Source organism: Bombina bombina, chromosome 5 (genome assembly GCF_027579735.1).
Source record: "Bombina bombina isolate aBomBom1 chromosome 5, aBomBom1.pri, whole genome shotgun sequence".
NCBI lineage: Eukaryota > Metazoa > Chordata > Amphibia > Anura > Bombinatoridae > Bombina > Bombina bombina.
Window position 1 is genome coordinate 972,275,445 of NC_069503.1, and position 21,877 is coordinate 972,297,321.

Sequence of the window (21,877 nt, forward strand, 5' to 3'; positions counted from 1 at the left end):
TCTGTGAAAAGCACACTGGTCTAAAAGAGGCTGCTCCTGGGTGGTAAATTGCCATAGATCTAGCTAATGAGCTGTTGTTCGTTCCTGGTAGAGCGCTTCTCTCTTCGTATACAAATTAATTCCAATTCCAATACTCCACAGCACCAAGGAATTTTATAAATCTTCTTTTATTGTTTTACAACATTTAAAAACATAGACAGTATAGATATCTATATGTCTATGTTTTTAAATGTTGTAAAACAATAAAAGAAGATTTATAAAATTCCTTGGTGCTGTGGAGTATTGGAATTTGCATTTTGTGGGCTGGAAGTCGCCAGCTTGTCCACTTTGCACCGTATCCCAGAAAGGGGATTGCCCATTGCCGGTCTCTATGTGTTTTGCCGTATACAAATTAATATGACCCTGGGGAAGTCTCCCTATGCGTGATGGGGGAAACCAGACGTGGACTCCTTGCCCAGTGTGCTTAGAGGAACATGGCTGCACCTCACTAACGAGGCCCATAGGAGGCCGAAACGATCGTCTGGGGTTGTCATGTTCCTTGTTCAGAGGAGAATTACCTGGTATTTCGGGGCTGGGCTGACCTAACTTGGCGGGATCAGACTGATATACTTAAGGAAAGTTTTCCTCTGTGAAAAGCACACTGGTCTAAAAGAGGCTGCTTCCGGGTGATAAATCGCCATAAAACTAGCTGATGAGCTGTTGTTTGTTCCTGGTAGAGTGCTTCTCTCTTCGTATACAATTTTTTATTAAATCACACTTGCACTGTCATGTTTATCACTAATGGAAAAGGCATCTTCATAACCAGTCTTTAAAATGAGATTGCCCAATTGTGAGTTCCATAGGAATCAATTACAATTCATTTCCATCCGCACCACTGCTAAACTATCTCTGTGCCAGTTGTATATTGGTATTATGAGCATACTGGACAATAAATTGCTGTATTGCCATTTTCAGGTAAATTTAAGAAGCTGCATTTACAGTTTTTTAGGCTAGGTGGAGCAGTCTCTCCAGCCACATATTTAAAGGGACATGAAACCCCAAAAAATTATTTCATGATTCAGATAGAGAATACTATTTTAAACAACATTCCAATTTACTTCTATTATCTAATTTGCTTAATTCTTTAGATATAATTCCTTGAAGAAATAGGAATGTACATGGGCGAGCCAATAACAAGAGTCATCTATGTGCAGCCACCAATCAGCAGCTACTGAGCCTATTTAGATATGCTTTCCAACAAAGGATATAAAGAGAATGTAGCAAATTAGAGCATGCAATTTTAAACAACTTTCCAATTTACTTCTGTTATCTAATTTTCTTAATTCTCTTGATTCTCTTCCTTTGTGGAAAAGCATATCTAAATAGGCTCAGTAGCTACTGATTGGTGGCTGCACATAGATGACTTGTGTGTGTGTGATTGGCTCACCCATGTGCATTGCTATTTCTTCAACAAAGGATTTCTGAAGGATGAAGCAAATTAAATAATAGAGGCAAGTTGGAATGTTATTTAAAATTATGGTCTCTAAATTGTGAAAGAAAATGTTTGGGTTTCATGTCCCTTTAAACTCAAAAATGTAAACTTGTATGGTTCAGATAGAGCATGCAATTTTAAATAGTTTCCCAGTTTACTTGTTTTATCAGTTTTGCTTTCTTCTCTTGGAATCTTTTGTTGTAAAGCAAACCTAGGTTAGTTCAGGAGTAGCAATGCACTACTGGGATCTAGCTGGTGATTTGTGACTGCACATATATGCCTCTTGTCATTGTCTCTCCAGATGTGTTCAGCTAGCTCCCAGTAGTGCATTGCTGCTTTTGAGTCTACCTAGGTATCTGAATCAGGAAAGCTTAATTTTGAATTTAGTATCCATTTAGCACTCTGGCCTCTTTTACACACACTTGGTGTTGTTCTTGTAGAAATGTATTATTGTGTGTGCAAAATGTAAGAGTTTGACATTTTAAGCTTGTACATTTTCAGCATGCATCAGTAATGCTCCAAATGTGGCTAAAGGTTCAATTCTTTAGAGTAAAATGTGTAAGGCAAATTAATGTTTTAAGAACATATATATTGATAGGGTTTTCATACCATGCTGGGGCCAATATGCCCTATTTATGTTGATTTTTTATATCCCGTTAAACCCAGAATCCTCTTAATTTCCTTAAGAGTAAAATTTTGTTTATGTAACGTAATACAACAAAAACCAAGATATCAAACAAAGAAGATAGAAATGAGCTCAGCTGGAGATGGTACAATTATCTGAGGTGGCTGAAGCTTATACTTAAAGACTTATTAATACTCTTGTCCTATAACACATTGTTTTCCTAAAAATCGTTATTGTTTATTGTCATGTGAGGTGCCAGTTTAGTAATAAACAGTACATGTAATACATTGGTAGAAGGATTTGGGCAAATTCACAGAGTATCTAACGCTGTAATGTTTTCTATCTTGTTTATTATTATTACTGTTATTATTAATAATAATACTAATAATTGTAAAAATGCAGTAGTTTGCAAATTATGGCTCAATATTCTTTGTTCTTTTTACTAATTTTTTTTATAGATGCAACAAATGCAATGCAGATAATGTTTAGTGTAGCTCAAGGCAACCGACCAGATCTGAGTGAAGAAAGTTTGCCAGCTACCGTACCACAGAGAGACGTGTTTATTTCTTTAATGTCAAGTGGATGGGCAAAAGATCCCGATGATAGACCTGCTTTCCTAAGTAAGTTTCAGAGAATGGCTTATTCATAAGGTACTGCTATTTGTTTCAGCCAATTCAACTGGAACTAGAATTATAACACAATATTATATTTTGTGCGGACTACAATACATTTTATTTATACTTTACAATTATAACTGATTATTTATATCATTTACTGGGAGTGAAGCTATTGCATGTACATTCTAAGTAAATATTATACTAATAGTAATGTAGACAAAAAGTGAGATGTCTACCAAGAATGTCTCTGGTGTAATTCTGTAAAAAAAACAAAAAAAGAAACGTGTTACGGCAGGCACCTGGCTGAGACAGGATACGGCAGGCACCTGGCTGAGACAGGATACGGCAGGCACCTGGCTGAGACAGGATACGGCAGGCACCTGGCTGAGACAGGATACGGCAGGCACCTGGCTGAGACAGGATACGGCAGGCACCTGGCTGAGACAGGATACGGCAGGCACCTGGCTGAGACAGGATACGGCAGGCACCTGGCTGAGACAGGATACGGCAGGCACCTGGCTGAGACAGGATATGGCAGGCACCTGGCTGAGACAGGATATGGCAGGCACCTGGCTGAGACAGGATATGGCAGGCACTTGAATGTGACAGAGTTTGCATTTTACAGTCTGTGAACCCAAACTGAGTTGGACAAAGGCCCAGGCAAGGTTGGAGAATAGACCACCCTTGGGTTAAACTGTGGACCCACTCTGGGGCTAGGAAGAGGTAAACAGAACATATAGTAGCAAATTCAGACAGGCCAAGGTCAGTAATTTCAGGACAGATACAGCATAAAATTAGTCAGAGAAAAGGAAAAGTGAAGTCCAAGTAGGAGGTTAAAATACCAGAGAAACAACCAAAAACACCACAAAAGGGGTAAACCAGAGGCAGAGTTGTTCCAGGTCAAAAAGCCAGTAGAACAGTCAGCAGGTTCCGATCATATCAGAGGAACAAACCAAGATTGGTTCAGTGTCGGGGCAAGGAATTCAATGCTTAAAACACTGGTGGAGCCAGAGATACAACTAGTGAGGGATTCTGAAATAATCATGCTGAGCCACAGGCCTCTAGTGGGTAAGAGGAAAGCCACAGGCCCAAGATCACATGGTTTCAATCCCGGCCACAGGCATGACAACTGGAAAAAGCATCTTTTTTAAAGTTTACACATTAAAGTGATGGTAAATTCTAGCGTTTCTGAAATGCTAGAATTTATCAGTGAAACAGAAAAAGGGGACTTTCGGTCATAAAGTAAAAAATACTTCATGCTGAAAGTTCCTTTATTTGTCTGAAGCATTCGCCGCACTGAGCTCCTCAAGCAGCCCGAGGCAGAACACTATTTTGCTAAGAGGTGACATTTCCACCTCTTAGCAAATAGCCGTGCAGCCCAGCTAGCGCTAAGCCGCATAGCCCGCACGGCTATTGGCTAATATTAACATAAATATATTTAGCCATATACATATATATTTATATTTGCTGCCATCACTGCGCTGCTTACCCCCTTAGCTGTGCTTAGGTTTGGTGCCATCTCTGACGGCATCAGAATGAGGCTCCCATTGGAGCCTATGGAAGCGTGCTCTTGTGAGCGCAATGCTTCCCAGCAATGTGAAAACAAGCTCACGTTAGCATTGCTAACAACTTGTAATACCAGTGCACATTAGTGTGTCACTTTGCTAAAGCGATATTTAGCACTCCACTTGTAATCTAGCCCTAAATGGGAGAAAACAAATCACAGCATACTGTCCCTTTAATATTTTTGAAAGTACACTATTTCATGGTTTGGTGACGATAACAAATATTTAGAGCAGTGCTTTCCAAACTGTGTGTCGGGACACACTAGTGTGTCGGCAGCAGTGTGTAGGTGTGTCCCTGCTTCAGCACTCATTTTTTTTTATTACATTTTTTTAAACATTTTTTTTTTGGTTTCTGACTTTCCGCCTGGCTGCTACGCATATCACATGGTTGACACGTGATTGATACCTAGGGGGTCACAGATCATCTTAACCTATTGGCGCAGCTCAGTGGGAACTGAAACTATTCCCATTGACAGCTTTGGCGGCACATTGGCTCCTGACTGCACGTGTAGTCTCCTTAATTGGCTCTTGACTACATGTGTAGTCTGTGAGTGGGACAACAGTGTGTTTGCAGCACGGGCAGTAGTCAATCGGACTCACAGAGCTCTGAGGGCGGCAGCTTAAACGCTGAGCTGAAGTCAGTGGGGTTTTTTTGCAACTAGCTCCCAGTAGTGAATTGCTGCTCCTGCTCTTGATATATGGATAGAAAGGGGAAGCATAAAAATGCTTGATGATTAAATGCGAGTGTCTTTATCTAATATTCCACCAAATATTCAGATATTGTGTGCATCCCATCAACCTAATACATCCCATTAAAATAGTAAGTAGCTATTGGTGTTATTAAACATTTTTTTTATTCTTGCACATACATACTATTACTTGTAAATACATTTTGTTATTATATAATTTATATATGTGTCCGTATCTCTTAAAACAAGTTAATTTAACCTCCTGCTAGCCAGTACAACTGAATTACTGTGTCGCAAAATTATGTAGGTCTAAAAAGTGTGTCCCCAACATGAAAAGTTTGGAAAGCTCTGATTTAGAGGTTGCAAAATCAATGGTACTGCACATTTTTCCAATTTAGCATAAAACTTGTTGGTACAGTGCTGATGTAAAACTGTGCATACATACAGTACATTCGATATTCCGCTAAAGTCTTGGAATAATTTAGGGTATCATCCAGCTATACTATAACATGTACATTAAAAGTTATGAAACATCATTAATAAATGCTTAAAAACTGCTGGGGCATTACATAGGCCACATCACAAGGTATTTATAATGTCTGAAATGCCTGTTAAGGTCAAGCTTCCTCTCATCCCCCTCTCTAATGCGAATCTGACTATACGCTCCTCTTAAAGGGACAATGTACTGTATAATTGGTTTCCCCTTAAATGTTTTTACAATGACTTATTATACTAGCTGGAGAGTGTTTTAATTGAATGGGAAATTGCTCTGTTATATTTTTATAAGAAATGGCTGTCTCTGCTAATGGAAACCACAAATTAATCAAATAGGCACAGCTTCCATGGAGAGCAGGCCTTGTTATCTTATCTCTATATTTACACAAAATCCTCATAATCCTATCTCTGTATACACAATAAGACCAATGATGACTAAAATTAACATTTTACTATCTCTCCCATCACCCACTAGGAGTGTTATCTCTTCGAAACATTCTTGTTTATATAGCTATTCTATAACCAATACTCAAAGGACCATTAAATACAGTAGAACTACATAATCAACAGTGCAAAATAAAACAACAATCAATCTGACTTTTAAATGAGCAGTAGAATTTCTATTACAAATTTCAAAATGTATTTCAATTTGCCTCTCCCTGTATCTTGTAACAGCAATCAGCCAATCACTGACTCATATACATATACACTGTGAATTCTCTCACATGCTTGGTAGTAGCTGGTTGCTTCAGAAAGTGTTCATATAAAAAGACTGTAAACAATTTGACACTGTTAGAAAATTGGAAAGTCTTAAACACAACATTCAATTTGTATGATTTAGTTAGAGAATACAATTTTAATGTCCCTGTCAGTATTGAAATATTCAATATAGGTGGGGATAAAACAGGCAAAAGCCGTTATTTCAGACAACAAAATAAGGTTGAAGGGGCTATTTGTAAACAATATAATATGTAAACACTGTTTCTTTAAGCACAATTTAGTTAAGAGATTATCCTCTTCAAAGAGTTGAAGAGATCAAGTATCAAGGGTAGTAGGTATCTATTTCTAATTGTTCTGTAATTTAGAGCTCTGTAGTCTATACAGGGACAGAGGCCTCCATCTTTTTTATTGACAAAAAATAACCCAGCTTCATCTGGAGAAGAGAATGGACTAATTGCATCAGTCAATAGGATTTTTTCTACCTTAATTCCGATTGGCTGATAGAATTCTATCAGCCAATCAGAATCTAAGGGATGCCATCTTAGATGACGTCACTTAAAGGTACCTTCATTCAGTAAGAAGACTCCGGATGAAGAGGATGCTCCGCGTCGGATGTCTTGAAGATGGACCCGCTCCGCGCCGGATGGATGAAGATAGAAGATGCCGTCTGGATGAAGACTTCTGCCCGTCTGGAGGACCACTTCGCCCGACTTGGATGAAAACTTCAACCGGCTTCGTTGAGGACTTCGGCCCGGCTTGGATCAAGACGTCTCCCGGTAAGTCGATCTTCAGAGGGCTAGTGTTAGGTTTTTTTTAAGGGTGTATTGGGTGGGTTTTATTTTTAGGTTAGGGTTTGGGCGGCAAAAGAGCTAACTGCCTTTTTAAGGGCAATGCCCATCCAAATGCCCTTTTCAGGGCAATGGGGAGCTTAGGTTTTTTTAGATAGTATTTTATTTGGGGGTTGGTTGTGTGGGTGGTGGGTTTTACTGTTGGGGGATTTGTTTGTATTTTTTTTTCAGGTAAAAGAGCTGATTTCTTTGGGGCAATGCCCCGCAAAAGGCCCTTTTAAGGGCTATTGGTAGTTTAGTTTAGGCTAGGGTTTTTTTTTATTTTGGGGGGGGCTTTTATATTTTGATAGCGCTATTAGATTAGGTGTAAATTAGTTTAAATATCTGTAATTTGTTTATTATTTTCTGCAATTTAGTGGGGGGGTTTTGTACTTTAGCTAATTTAATTTAGGTAATTGTATTTAATTTAGTTAATTTATTTAAATATATTGTCGTGTTAGTGTAACTTAGGTTTTATTTTACAGGTAAATGTGTCTTTATTTTAGCTAGGTAGTTATTAAATAGTTAATAACTATTTAATAACTATTCTACCTAGTTAAAATAAATACAAACTTGCCTGTAAAATAAAAATATACCCTAAGATAGCTACAATGTAACTATTAGTTATATTGTAGCTAGCTTAGGGTTTATTTTATAGGTAAGTATTTAGTTTTAAATAGGAATTATTTAGTTAATTATAGAAATATTTATTTAGATTTTTTTAAATTATATTTAAGTTTGTGGGTGTTAGGTTTAGGGTTAGACTTAGGTTTAGGGGTTAATAACTTTAATATAGTGGCGGCGACGTTGGGGGCGGCAGATTAGGGTTTAATAAATATAATGTAGGTGTCGGCGATGATGGGGGCAGCAGATTAGGGGTTCATAAATATAATGTAGGTGGCGGAGGTGTCCAGAGAGGCAGATTAGGGATTAAAATTTTTGTTATAGTGTTTGCGATGCGGGACAGACTCGTAATACCGGCGCTATGGACGTCCCATAGAAAAAAGACTTTACGAAGTTTACGTAAGTCGTTTTGCGGTAAGGCCAAAGAAGTGTGCGGGGACCCTAAAACTGCAAGTCTCGTAATACCAGCGGGCATAAAAAAGCAGCTTTTAGGACCTCTTAACGCTGCTACGCACAACTCGTAATCTAGCCGTTAGTAACTAATAGATAATCTAGCCGTTAGTAACTAATAGATATGTGCAGCCAAAATTTCGTTGTTTCGGATGAAAATTGTGTTCCGAATAATTGAAGAAATTTGTTTCTTCAAATATTTGTTGCCTGCACTATTCAGCATTTATTTAGTCTAAAGCTAAATGAATACTGAATTTTCGTTAAACATTTACATTTGTTTAAATTAAACTAATGTAAATGTTTCAAAACTACAAGTGAAAAATTCACCTCTGGCTACATTACTTACCCTAACCTGCTCTGAAGAGCATACTAATCCGATCCTCTTCTTGCCATAGGCCTGGCCGCCCTAAAAATAGTGATGTCCCGAACTGTTCGCCCGCGAACGGTTCACAGCGAACATAGGTTGTTCGCGTTCTCGTTTGTGGGCGAACACATGGCGATGTTTGATCCGCCCCTATGTGTCATCATTGTGGAAACTTTGACCCTTTATGTCACAGCCGCCTGACACATTAGAGCCAATCAACATCAGACACTCCCTCACAGACACTCCCAGCTACTCGGAATCCGCCATTTTAGACTCATAACGACCTTGCTTTTTTAATGAGAGGACGTGTTATGTTTTTGCTCCTGACATTAATAGGAAAAACATAGCTAGGCTAGTGTATTTACAGTCCAGAAGGACTCCACTCATCTCTGCTGCAAGCACAGCACCCCAAAAAGCCCTTTTTAGGGCTATATTTCGTGCCGTTTTTTTATTTTTTATTTTTTTATTAGCATTTGCCTGGCTTTCAGCTGTGTGTTTAAGGCTCACAGCATATGCTGTGACTACTGCCACCACTGATATCTCCCTAACAACATTAGTTTAAATTTAACTAACCCAAAAATATAATTATTTTTCTAGTGTAATTTTTTTTCATTTTCTATCAGGCCAGTGTCACACAGCATATACTCTGGTTTATTACTCTGTGCCAGCCAGCAGCCAGCAGTGTTAATATCCGTTTATAACATTATTTTTAATTTAAAAAAAAAACACAAAAAAATATTTTTCTAGTGTAATCTAATTACATTTACTATCATGCCTGTGTCTGTCAGGCTCACTCAGCATTAATATACCTCTTTTTTTTTCAGTCTTTTGGTTAATTGGTCTGTGCCAGGCAGCCACCCAGCACTCATATCTATTTTTCTTTCACCTTAATTTTAATATAAAAAAAAAAAAGTTTAAATTTGTTTGCTAGTGTAATCAAATCTAATTTTCTATCCGGCCTGTGTGTTTTGCTGACATAGAGATCCTACTGTGTTTACTTGCTGCCCTCCCTAGTCTATGAGCCACGACTCATATGTGTTTAAACTTTTTTTAATTTCCCCCCCCAAAAAATAATTTCAATCATTTTTCTAGTGTAATCTAATAGTATTTTCTATCAGGCGTGTGTGTATCCGACATACATAGCCTACTGTTTTTAATAGCTGCCCTTCCAAGGCTATCAGCCACGACTCATATGTATGTGCTTAACCTTTTTCTTAAAATTTCCAAAAAAATGTCTTTAAATCATTATGCTAGTGTAATCTAATTGTATTTTCTATCAGGCCTGTGTCTGTCTATCTGACTTACACAGCATACTGTTGTTATAATTGCTGCCCTACGTAGCAGCCAGCCAGTGCGACCACTCATAGAGTCATATGTGCATTGCACTTCTTAACATAATTTTAATATTAAAATCTAAAATGTTAAAATATTTTGCTAGTGTAATGTAACTTAATTTTCTATCAGTCCTGTGTTTTTGTCACTTACACAGCATAATGTGTTAAATTACTGCCCTACCTACCATCCACGACTCATATCTGCCAGCCTGTCTGTCAGGCCCAAGTAGCCAATTAGTGGCACCAATCACAATTCTTGTAACAGTAATAAAAATAAAAAAACCATAATTTTTTGGACTGCAAATATTCAGTCTCCTAGGGCCATTGAATTTCATTTACCTCCTGCCTGCCACTGCCAGCCTTTTGTGCCAGGCCGTCTAGCCAACTATTTACACCAATCATAATTGTTGTCACAGTCAGACAGTATAGTTATTAATTTAAATAAAAAAATTTTTTAGTGTTGATCTTAACCCTCAGTTTGCTCGTGCCTTTGAATTGCACTTTTCTACAGCCTTCCAAGCCTGTGTGCCAGGCCTACTTAAAAAATATTTACACCAATCATATTTGTTGTGACAGTATTCTAATAATTAAAAATTAAAATTTTTGGTAATAGTTGCTGTGATTTGAATCGTCAGTTTGCTGGTGCCATTGAATAGCACTTTCCTCCTGCCTTGCAGCCTGCTGTGAGCCAGGCCCACCTAGCCAATTGTTGTCAGCAATCATATTTCTGTTAACAGTATTGCAAAAATTGTCAATCATCACTGTTTAGACTGTCAGTAATCAGTCTCCTAGTGTCCTTGAATTGCATCTCCCTCCTGCCTGCCATCCTTTTGTGCCAGGCCGTCTTGCCAACTATTTACACCAATCCTAATTTTTTGTCACAGTATAGTTACTAATTAAAATTAAAAAAATCTTTATTGTTGATGATCTTAACCCTCAGTTTGCTCATGCCTTTGAATTGCACTTTTCTACAGCCTTCCAAGCCTGTGTGCCAGGCCTACTTAAATAATATTTACACCAATCATATTTGTTGTGACAGTATTCTAATAATTAAAAATTAAAATTTTTGGTAATAGTTGCTGTGATTTGAATCGTCAGTTTGCTGGTGCCATTGAATAGCACTTTCCTCCTGCCTTGCAGCCTGCTGTGAGCCAGGCCTACCTAGCCAATTGTTGTCAGCAATCATATTTCTGTTAACAGTATTTCAAAAATTGTCAATCATCACTGTTTAGACTGTCAGTAATCAGTCTCCTAGTTTCCTTGAATTGCATCTCCCTCCTGCCTGCCATCCTTTTGTGCCAGGCCGTCTTGCCAACTATTTACACCAATCCAAATTTTTTGTCACAGTATAGTTACTAATTACAATTAAAAAAATCTTTATTGTTGATGATCTTAACCCTCAGTTTGCTCGTGCCTTTGAATTGCACTTTTCTACAGCCTTCCAAGCCTGTGTGCCAGGCCTACTTAAAAATATTTACACCAATCATATTTGTTGTGACAGTATTCTAATAATTAAAAATTAAAATTTTTGGTAATAGTTGCTGTGATTTGAATCGTCAGTTTGCTGGTGCCATTGAATAGCACTTTCCTCCTGCCTTGCAGCCTGCTGTGAGCCAGGCCCACCTAGCCAATTGTTGTCAGCAATCATATTTCTGTTAACAGTATTGCAAAAATTGTCAATCATCACTGTTTAGACTGTCAGTAATCAGTCTCCTAGTTTCCTTGAATTGCATCTCCCTCCTGCCTGCCATCCTTTTGTGCCAGGCCGTCTTGCCAACTATTTACACCAATCCAAATTTTTTGTCACAGTATAGTTACTAATTAAAATTAAAAAAATCTTTATTGTTGATGATCTTAATCCTCAGTTTGCTCGTGCCTTTGAATTTCACTTTTCTACAGCCTTCCAAGCCTGTGTGCCAGGCCTACTTAAAAAATATTTACACCAATCATATTTGTTGTGACAGTATTCTAATAATTAAAAATTAAAATTTTTGGTAATAGTTGCTGTGATTTGAATCGTCAGTTTGCTGGTGCCATTGAATAGCACTTTCCTCCTGCCTTGCAGCCTGCTGTGAGCCAGGCCCACCTAGCCAATTGTTGTCAGCAATCATATTTCTGTTAACAGTATTGCAAAAATTGTCAATCATCACTGTTTAGACTGTCAGTAATCAGTCTCCTAGTTTCCTTGAATTGCATCTCCCTCCTGCCTGCCATCCTTTTGTGCCAGGCCGTCTTGCCAACTATTTACACCAATCCCAATTTTTTGTCACAGTATAGTTACTAATTAAAATTAAAAAAATCTTTATTGTTGATGATCTTAATCCTCAGTTTGCTCGTGCCTTTGAATTTCACTTTTCTACAGCCTTCCAAGCCTGTGTGCCAGGCCTACTTAAAAATATTTACACCAATCATATTTGTTGTGACAGTATTCTAATAATTAAAAATTAAAATTTTTGGTAATAGTTGCTGTGATTTGAATCGTCAGTTTGCTGGTGCCATTGAATAGCACTTTCCTCCTGCCTTGCAGCCTGCTGTGAGCCAGGCCCACATAGCCAATTGTTGTCAGCAATCATATTTCTGTTAACAGTATTGCAAAAATTGTCAATCATCACTGTTTAGACTGTCAGTAATCAGTCTCCTAGTTTCCTTGAATTGCATCTCCCTCCTGCCTGCCATCCTTTTGTGCCAGGCCGTCTTGCCAACTATTTACACCAATCCAAATTTTTTGTCACAGTATAGTTACTAATTACAATTAAAAAAATCTTTATTGTTGATGATCTTAACCCACAGTTTGCTCGTGCCTTTGAATTGCACTTTTCTACAGCCTTCCAAGCCTGTGTGCCAGGCCTACTTAAAAAATATTTACACCAATCATATTTGTTGTGACAGTATTCTAATAATTAAAAATTAAAATTTTTGGTAATAGTTGCTGTGATTTGAATCGTCAGTTTGCTGGTGCCATTGAATAGCACTTTCCTCCTGCCTTGCAGCCTGCTGTGAGCCAGGCCCACCTAGCCAATTGTTGTCAGCAATCATATTTCTGTTAACAGTATTGCAAAAATTGTCAATCATCACTGTTTAGACTGTCAGTAATCAGTCTCCTAGTTTCCTTGAATTGCATCTCCCTCCTGCCTGCCATCCTTTTGTGCCAGGCCGTCTTGCCAACTATTTACACCAATCCAAATTTTTTGTCACAGTATAGTTACTAATTAAAATTAAAAAAATCTTTATTGTTGATGATCTTAATCCTCAGTTTGCTCGTGCCTTTGAATTTCACTTTTCTACAGCCTTCCAAGCCTGTGTGCCAGGCCTACTTAAAAATATTTACACCAATCATATTTGTTGTGACAGTATTCTAATAATTAAAAATTAAAATTTTTGGTAATAGTTGCTGTGATTTGAATCGTCAGTTTGCTGGTGCCATTGAATAGCACTTTCCTCCTGCCTTGCAGCCTGCTGTGAGCCAGGCCCACCTAGCCAATTGTTGTCAGCAATCATATTTCTTTTAACAGTATTGCAAAAATTGTCAATCATCACTGTTTTGACTGTCAGTAATCAGTCTCCTAGTGTCCTTGAATTGCATCTCCCTCCTGCCTGCCATCCTTTTGTGCCAGGCCGTCTTGCCAACTATTTACACCAATCCTAATTGTTGTCACAGTATAGTTACTAATTAAAATAAAAAAAATCTTGATTGTTGATCTTAATCCTCATTTTGCTTGTGCCATTGAATTGCATTTTTCTACTGCCTGTCAGCCTGTTTGCCAGGCCCAACTATCCAATTAGTGCTAGCAATCATATTTCTTTTAACAGTATTGCAAAATTTGTCAATCAACACTGTTTTGACTGTCATTCTGCAGTCTACTAGTGCCATTGAATTGCAGTTTCCTTTCTCCCAGCGTGTGTGCCAGACAGGCTCATTTGCCAAATAGTGCCAAACAATCATATTTGTTGCCACAGTACTAGTAATATTTCAAAAAATTAACAATTTGTGATTTTTAAAACATCTGTCTTTTTTGTTGTTGTCAGTCTCACAGCGTATACTGTGCCCACTTTCACAGTGCCACCACTCAATTGGTGTAATAGTATTGTTAGTGTCCATTTAAAAAAAAATGACAGGCAGAGGCAGGCCACCCCGCAGGTTCCGTGGTCGTGGTCGTGGTGCTGTGATTCCTTTAGACCCTACAAATATGCACATTGTTCAGACGCCGGGTGCCAGGGGGGATGCAAAAACTTCTGAGGAGGACCTAGTTGAATGGCTAACACAGGAAACCCAATCTTCTTCAGCTTCCGCTGCTAGTCCTCCTAACCTTGACGCACCATCTAAGTCCAGCTGTGCTTTGGGCAGGTCTCAAGTGACCAGTGACACTCCGCCGCCTGTCGCCACCACCAACACTAGCACCACAGCCGCTTCACTTGATCTGTCACAGGAGTTATTGACACATCATTTTGAAGAAATGAGTGATGCGCAACCATCATTGACAGAGGATGTAGATAATAGTGATCAGTCTCAGTCAGGCAGCATTACCGACATGGAGGTACGGTGTGATGATGATGATGATGTTGTACCCGCTGCTGCTTCCTTTCTTGATTTTTCAGATACAAGTGAAGCGGTTGATGATGATGTGTCGGTGGATGTCACGTGGGTGCCTGCTAGAAGAGAAGAAGAAGAGGGGGAAAGTTCAGATGGGGAGACAGAGAGGAGGAGGAGACGATTTGGAAGCACGGGGAGGTCGTCTCAAGGAGCTAGTGGCACAGTCAGACAGCATGCATCGTCACCAGGGGTCAGCCAGACAGCCCGCCGACGCCCATCAACGCATGCTGTTGCCACCACCAGAATGCCATCATCGCAGAGCTCAGCAGTGTGGCATTTTTTTTGTGTGTCTGCCTCTGACAACAGCGATGCCATTTGCAACCTGTGCCAAAAGAAACTGAGTCGTGGGAAGTCCAACAGCCACCTAGGTACAACTGCTTTGCGAAGGCACATGGTCTCCCATCACAAAGGCCGATGGGAAGAACACATGAGTAGAAGCAGCACACAAAGTGAAAGCCGCCCTCCTCCCCCTGCTCCAGCATCTTCAGCCACGTCAACCAGTGCTGTCCTCCTTGCCCCCTCTCAACCATCCTCCACTCAGTCTCTCTTACGTAGCAGTTCCTGGTCATCTGCCCACAGTCAGGTGTCTGTCAAGGACATGTTTGAGCGTAAGAAGCCAATTTCTCAAAGTCACCCCCTTGCCCGGCGTCTGACAGCTGGCTTGTCTGAACTCTTAGCCCGCCAGCTGGTGGAGTCTGATGCTTTCAAAAAATTTGTATCTATTGGGACACCGCAGTGGAAGGTACCTGGCAGAAATTTCTTTTCACAAAAGGCAATCCCAAACCTGTACTCTGTTGTGAGAAAGGAAGTTATGGCATGTCTGGCACACAGCGTTGGGGCAAGGGTCCATATGACCACGGATAGCTGGTCTGCAAAGCATGGTCAGGGCAGGTATATCACCTACACTGCGCATTGGGTAAACCTGCTGACTTCTGACAAGCATGGAATGCGTGGCTCTGCAGAAGAGTTGGTGACACCGCCACGACTTGCAGGCAGGCCTGCTGCTACCTCCTCTACTCCTCCTACTCCATCCTCTTCCATAACCTCTTCCTCGGCTGAGTCCTCTTCAACTTCTGCGTCTTGCTCCACATCTATGGCACCCCCCCAGCTCCCCAGGTACTATGCTACATCCCGGGTACGGCAGTGTCACGCCGTCTTGGGGTTGACGTGCCTGAAAGCGGAGAGTCACACCGCACCAGCACTCCTGACTGCCCTGAACGCACAGGTGGATCAGTGGCTGACTCTGCACCAACTGGAGATTGGCAAGGTTGTTTCTGACAATGGAAGTAATTTGGTGGCGGCATTGAAATTGGGCAAGTTGACACATGTGCCGTGCATGGCACATGTGTGTAATCTGATTGTACAACAATTTGTCCATAAGTACCCAGGCTTACAGGACGTCCTGAAGCAGGCCAGGAAGGTGTGTGGCCATTTCAGGCATTCCTACACGGCCATGGCGCACTTGTCTGATATCCAGCGTCGAAACAACCTGCCAGTGAGGCGCTTGATTTGCGACAGCCTGACACGGTGGAATTCAACACTCCTAATGTTTGACCACCTGCTCCAACAAGAAAAAGCTGTTAATGAGTATTTGTGCTAGGACAGCCTCTGGGGAGCTGGGGATATTTTTGCCAAATTACTGGACGCTCATGCGCAATGCCTGTAGGCTCATGCGTCCTTTTGAGGAGGTGACAAACCTTGTCAGTCGCAGCAAAGGCACCATCAGCGACATCATACCATTTGTTTTCTTCCTGGAGCGTGCCCTGCGAAGAGTGCTGGATCAGGCAGTAGATGAGCGTGAAGAGGAAGCGGGAGAGTTGTGGTGTTCATCACCCCCGCAAACAGCCGAATCAGCATTGCTTGCTGGACCTGCGGCAACGCAGGAAGAGGATTGTGAGGAAGAGGAGTCAGAGGAGGAATGTGGCTTTGGGGAGGATGAGGAGGAGGAAGACCGAGCACAACAGTCATCCCAGGGTGCTCGTTGTTGTCACCTATCTGGTACCCGTGGTGTTGTACGTGGCTGGGGGGAAGAAGATACCATCAGTGAGATCAGTGAGGAGGAGGAACGCGACATGATTAGCTCAGCATCCAACCTTGTTCAAATGGGTTCTTTCATGCTGTCGTGCCTGTTGAGGGACCCTCGTATAAAAAAGCTGAAGGAGAACGACCTGTACTGGGTGTCCACGCTCCTCGACCCCCGGTATAAGCATAAAGTGCCTGAAATGTTACCAAATTCCCGCAAGTCGGAAAGGATGGAGCATTTTCATAATAAATTAAAAACTATGCTTTACACAGCGTATAAGGGTGATGTCACAGCACCACGGGAATGTAACAGGGGAAGAGATGAAATTAATCCTCCTCCTCCCACGACCACGGCGGCAAGGACCGGGCGCTTTCCTGACGTCTTGATGATGGAGGACATGCGTACCTTTTTAACTCCCATGCACCATCAGAGCCTTTCGGGATCCAGCCTTAGAGAAAGACTCAACCGACAGGTAGCAGACTACCTAGCTTTAACTGCGGATCTCGACACTCTCAGGAGCGATAGACCCCTTGACTATTGGGTGTGCAGGCTGGACTTGTGGCCTGAGCTATCCCAATTTGCAATGGAACTTCTGGCCTGCCCCGCTTCAAGTGTCCTGTCCAAAAGGACTTTTAGTGCAGCAGGAGGTTTTGTCACTGAGAAGAGAAGTCGCCTAGGTCAAAAAAGCCTTGACTATCTCACTTTTATAAAAATGAATGAGGGCTGGATCCCGAAGGGACTGACATTGGGCGATACATTTGAATAAAAAACTACTGATGATGATATGAGCTGCCTTGGGCTACAACTGGTACACAGGCTGGCCTTTTTTTTTTTGGTTATAAAGACTGAGGACTTGCTTGACTTATCCGCCAACAACTAGTGTTCAAGCCACAAGCTTTTAGGGCACTTTATAAATGTTTTACAAACATCGATTTTTCTGGCCGCTGCTACAGCAGTTGCTCCAACAATACCCCAATTTTTCCAGTCATTTGTACATTCCTAATTTTTCTGGCCTCTGCTGCATCTCTGTGGGTACAAAACTCAAATAAAAAAAATAATGCACATAACACTAGTGATTAAACTGTTATGAATTGTACAACTTTACACACCACTCATATCTGGTGTACCATTCAATTGAAAGCAAAATGCAACAAATTTGAAAGAGTAGGACCGACCAAGCATCTTTATCCGTCTCTTGGTTGCTCTAAATTATCTCCGTGTTCCATCTATGACATACCTGTACTCTATTGTGCAAAAAGGTGGCATATGTTGTGTTTCATGCTGTTGTGCCTGTTGCGGGTCGTGGCCCATGATATAAAAAGGCTGAAGGAGAACGACCTGTAGTAATGGGTGCCCCATCCAGTTTTTAGAAAAATGTTCCTGGTTCCTCTCAATTATCTTTGGGTTTCTAAAATGAATGCCATACCTGTACTCGCTTGTGCAAAAGGATGGCATATGTGGTGGTGTTTCCTGCAGTTGTTTCTGTTGAGGGTGCTGGACCCTCTTATAAAAAAGCTGAAGGAGAATGACCTGGAGTGGGAGTCCAAGCATGGTTTTTGGTGCTATTTCACTTTTACAAACAATTATCTGAGGGTTTCACAAATCAATGCCGTACCAGTACTCTATTGTTCAAAAGTATGCCATATGTTCTCTTTCCTGCTGGTATTTTGTTTGAGGGTCCTGGACACTCTTATAAAAAGGCCTAAGGTGAAAGAGGTGTACTGGGTGTCCACTCTTTTTTATTTTCTATTTCTCATTTGACCAAAATTATCTCTGGTTTTGTAAAATCAATGCCGTACTTGTACTCTATTGTTCAAAAGGATGCCATACGTCCTCTTTCCTGCTGGTGTTTTTTTTGAGGGTCCAGGACCCTCTTATAAAAAGGCCTAAGGAGAAAGAGGTGTACTGGCTGTCCATCAAATCTTTTTTTTTTATTCAAATTTACATTTAAAAAAAAAATTCTATGGGTTTCTAAAATCTATGCCTTTCCTGTACTCTATTGTTCAAAAGTATGCCATATGTCCTCTTTCCTGCTGGTTTTTTGTTTGAGGGTCCTGGACCCTCTTATAAAAAGGCCTTATGGATAAAGAATTGTACTGGGTGTCCATCCAATCATTTTTTTTTAATTAAAATTCACGGTTGCAACAAATTATCCCCGGGTTTCTAAAATCAATGCCTTTCCTATAATCTTTTTTTCACAAAGGATGCCATATGTCCTCTTTCCTACTGCTGGTTTTGTTGAGTGTCCTGGAGCCTCTGCTAAAAAAGCCTAAGGATAAAGAAGTGTACTGGGTGTCTATTCAATGTTTTTTTAGATTTCCCATTTGTAACAAATTTTTTCTGTCTTTCTAAAATCAATGCCTTTCCTGTAATCTATTTTTCAAAAGGATGCCATATGTCCTCTTTCATGCTGTTCTTTCTGTTGAGGCTCCGGGACACTCTTCTAAAAAGGCCTAAGGATAAATAAGTGTACTGGGTGTATAATCTATTTTTTTTTAGATTTCACGGTTGCAACTAATGATCTCTGTGTTTCTAAAATCAATGCCTTTCCTGTAATCTAATTTTCTAAAGGATGCCATATGTCCTCTTTCAAGCTGCTGGTTTTGTGGAGGGCCCTGGAGCCTCTGCTAAAAAGGCCTAAGGATAAAGAAGTGTACTGGGTGTCTAATCAATGTTTTTTTTCGATTTACCGTTTGCAACTAATGATCTCTGTGTTTCTGAAATCAATGCCTTTCCTATAATCATTTTTTTCAAAAGGATGCCATATGTCCTCTTTCCTCCTGCTGGTTTTGTCGAGGGTCCTGGAGCCTCTGCTGCGCATAATAAAGAAAAAAAAAATTAATTTAACTTGACTTAATAACTGAAGCATGACTTCAGGAGTCAGGTGTGGTCGTAGGTAGTGGTTGTTGTTAGCAGATTATTTTTATTGCAAATTGCAATTGCCACAGCGTGCATAAAATGTGCGTCACTAGTTCAAATTTTAATTTTTTTTTTTTCATTCAAGATTAGTTTGGGGTACGGCGCAATATTGGAAAGGCAAAAAACAGGTCTCGGTACCCGCTGATATAAGGGGTGACTACTACTGCTTTTACCAGGCTCCTCTTGGATAGCCCCAGAAAGTGTGACTATGAATCCCAAAAAGAAAATTAAATTAAGGTTGAAAACTAACTCCAAAGTAACTTGTAAGACCTGGAGCTCCTCAAACACACGTCCTACCTTAACAGCTATAGGCTCCCCAACCCACAAATCTTAACTTTTTCATGCCAATTGATATTGCCACAGCTGGAACAACAGTAAATAACATGTGCGTCACCACAGTCTCCGAAGCTGTTGTCGGATGTATACAAAAACACTGATAAAGTATTCCTTTAGGAGCGCAAAGAGATGGCTACCGGAACACTCCAGGAACTTCACAAGAGTGGCTGTATTGTGTTTCTGGTGATGTTTGAGACATCTGGGTAGTGTACAGGGAGGGCAAAAATCGTCTCCATCTCTGTGCACCAAAGGACATGACGTCCTTGTCATCAATAAGCACATGAAATTGCTGGCATTTTTGTTGCTTCAAGAAGTTCATTTTTTGTGGTGATAGATAGTACTGAATTAAATAAACTTTGGTTTCCTACCATACTCAAGACAATCTTGTATTTCAAAATTCGTACTTGCTGTGGGAAACAGTGGCCTGTCCATACCAGGAAGATGATTTAGACAGAAGTAACGAGCTCTGCTTGCAGGTGACACATGTTTATCGTCAATCATCAAAGGGGTTGCGTGCAGAATATGGCTGATGGCCCCTTATTCACATGTTTGTCCAGAGCCACAACATTTGCAAACAGCCAGAAGAAAGGTCGTTTCTCACCAGCCTTAAGTTGAGCTTCATTAACCAAATGCTGATATTCAAAAAAATAGACAAACAGTGCCTTAAATAACACATTTGCGATATGGATTCACCAGAGCAAGGTCATTGCAAGTACTAAGTTCCCACGATAACAAAATTAAAATGCCACAACTATGCAATCTTCACCTTCAGATTATTATTGTCACACTCCATTGTACTCCTATGCCCAGCTCCCTGCTCTTGTTTTTGTTGAGGGTCCTGGAGCCTCTGCTGAAAAGGCCTATGGATAATAAAGTGTACTGGGTGTCTGTTCAATGTTTTTTTTTATTTCCCGGTTGCAAGTAATTATCTCAGTGTTTCTAAAATCAATGCCTTTCCTGTAATCTATAATTCAAAAAGATGACATATCTCCTCTTTCATGCTGTTGTTTCGGTTGAGGCTCCGGGACCCTCGTATTAAAAAGGCATGAGCATAAATAAGTGTCACGGCTGTCTGATGAATGTTTTTTTCTAATTTCACGGTTGAAAATAATGATCTGTGGGTTTCTAAAATCAATGCCTTTCCTGTAATCTTTTATTCAAAAGGATGACATATCTCCTCTTTCATGCTGTTGTTTCGGTTGAGGCTCCGGGACCCTCGTATTAAAAAGGCCTGAGCATAAATAAGTGTCACGGCTGTGTAATCAATGTTTTTTTCTAATTTCACGGTTGCAAATAATGATCTGTGGGTTTCTAAAATCAATGCCTTTCCTGTAATCTTTTATTCAAAAGGATGACATATCTCCTCTTTCATGCTGTTGTTTCGGTTGAGGCTCCGGGACCCTTGTATTAAAAAGGCCTGAGCATAAATAAGTGTCACGGCTGTGTAATCAATGTTTTTTTCTAATTTCACGGTTGCAAATAATGATCTGTGGGTTTCTAAAATGAATGCCTTTACTGTAATCTTTTATTCAAAAGGATGACATATCTCCTCTTTCATGCTGTTGTTTCGGTTGAGGCTCCGGGACCCTCGTATTAAAAAGGCATGAGCATAAATAAGTGTCACGGCTGTCTAATGAATGTTTTTTTCTAATTTCACGGTTGCAAATAATGATCTGTGGGTTTCTAAAATCAATGCCTTTCCTGTAATCTTTTATTCAAAAGGATGACATATCTCCTCTTTCATGCTGTTGTTTCGGTTGAGGCTCCGGGACCTTCGTATTAAAAAGGCCTGAGCATAAATAAGTGTCACGGCTGTGTAATCAATGTTTTTTTCTAATTTCACGGTTGCAAATAATGATCTGTGGGTTTCTAAAATCAATGCCTTTCCTGTAATCTTTTATTCAAAAGGATGACATATCTCCTCTTTCATGCTGTTGTTTCGGTTGAGGCTCCGGGACCCTCGTATTAAAAAGGCCTGAGCATAAATAAGTGTCACGGCTGTGTAATCAATGTTTTTTTCTAATTTCACGGTTGCAAATAATGATCTGTGGGTTTCTAAAATGAATGCCTTTACTGTAATCTTTTATTCAAAAGGATGACATATCTCCTCTTTCATGCTGTTGTTTCGGTTGAGGCTCCGGGACCCTCGTATTAAAAAGGCATGAGCATAAATAAGTGTCACGGCTGTCTAATGAATGTTTTTTTCTAATTTCACGGTTGCAAATAA

At 40.2% G+C, this 21,877-nt stretch overlaps 1 protein-coding gene across 1 annotated transcript in view; it reads left to right on the forward strand.

Moving 5' to 3' along the window:
• Positions 1 to 21,877, forward strand: part of RIPK2 (receptor interacting serine/threonine kinase 2) — a 216,209-nt gene that overhangs the window by 92,258 nt on the left and 102,074 nt on the right. The window contains exon 6 of the mRNA XM_053715180.1: positions 2,555 to 2,716. Within this exon, the coding sequence (XP_053571155.1) occupies positions 2,555 to 2,716 (162 nt within the window). The remainder of the gene's footprint in view (positions 1 to 2,554; positions 2,717 to 21,877) is intronic.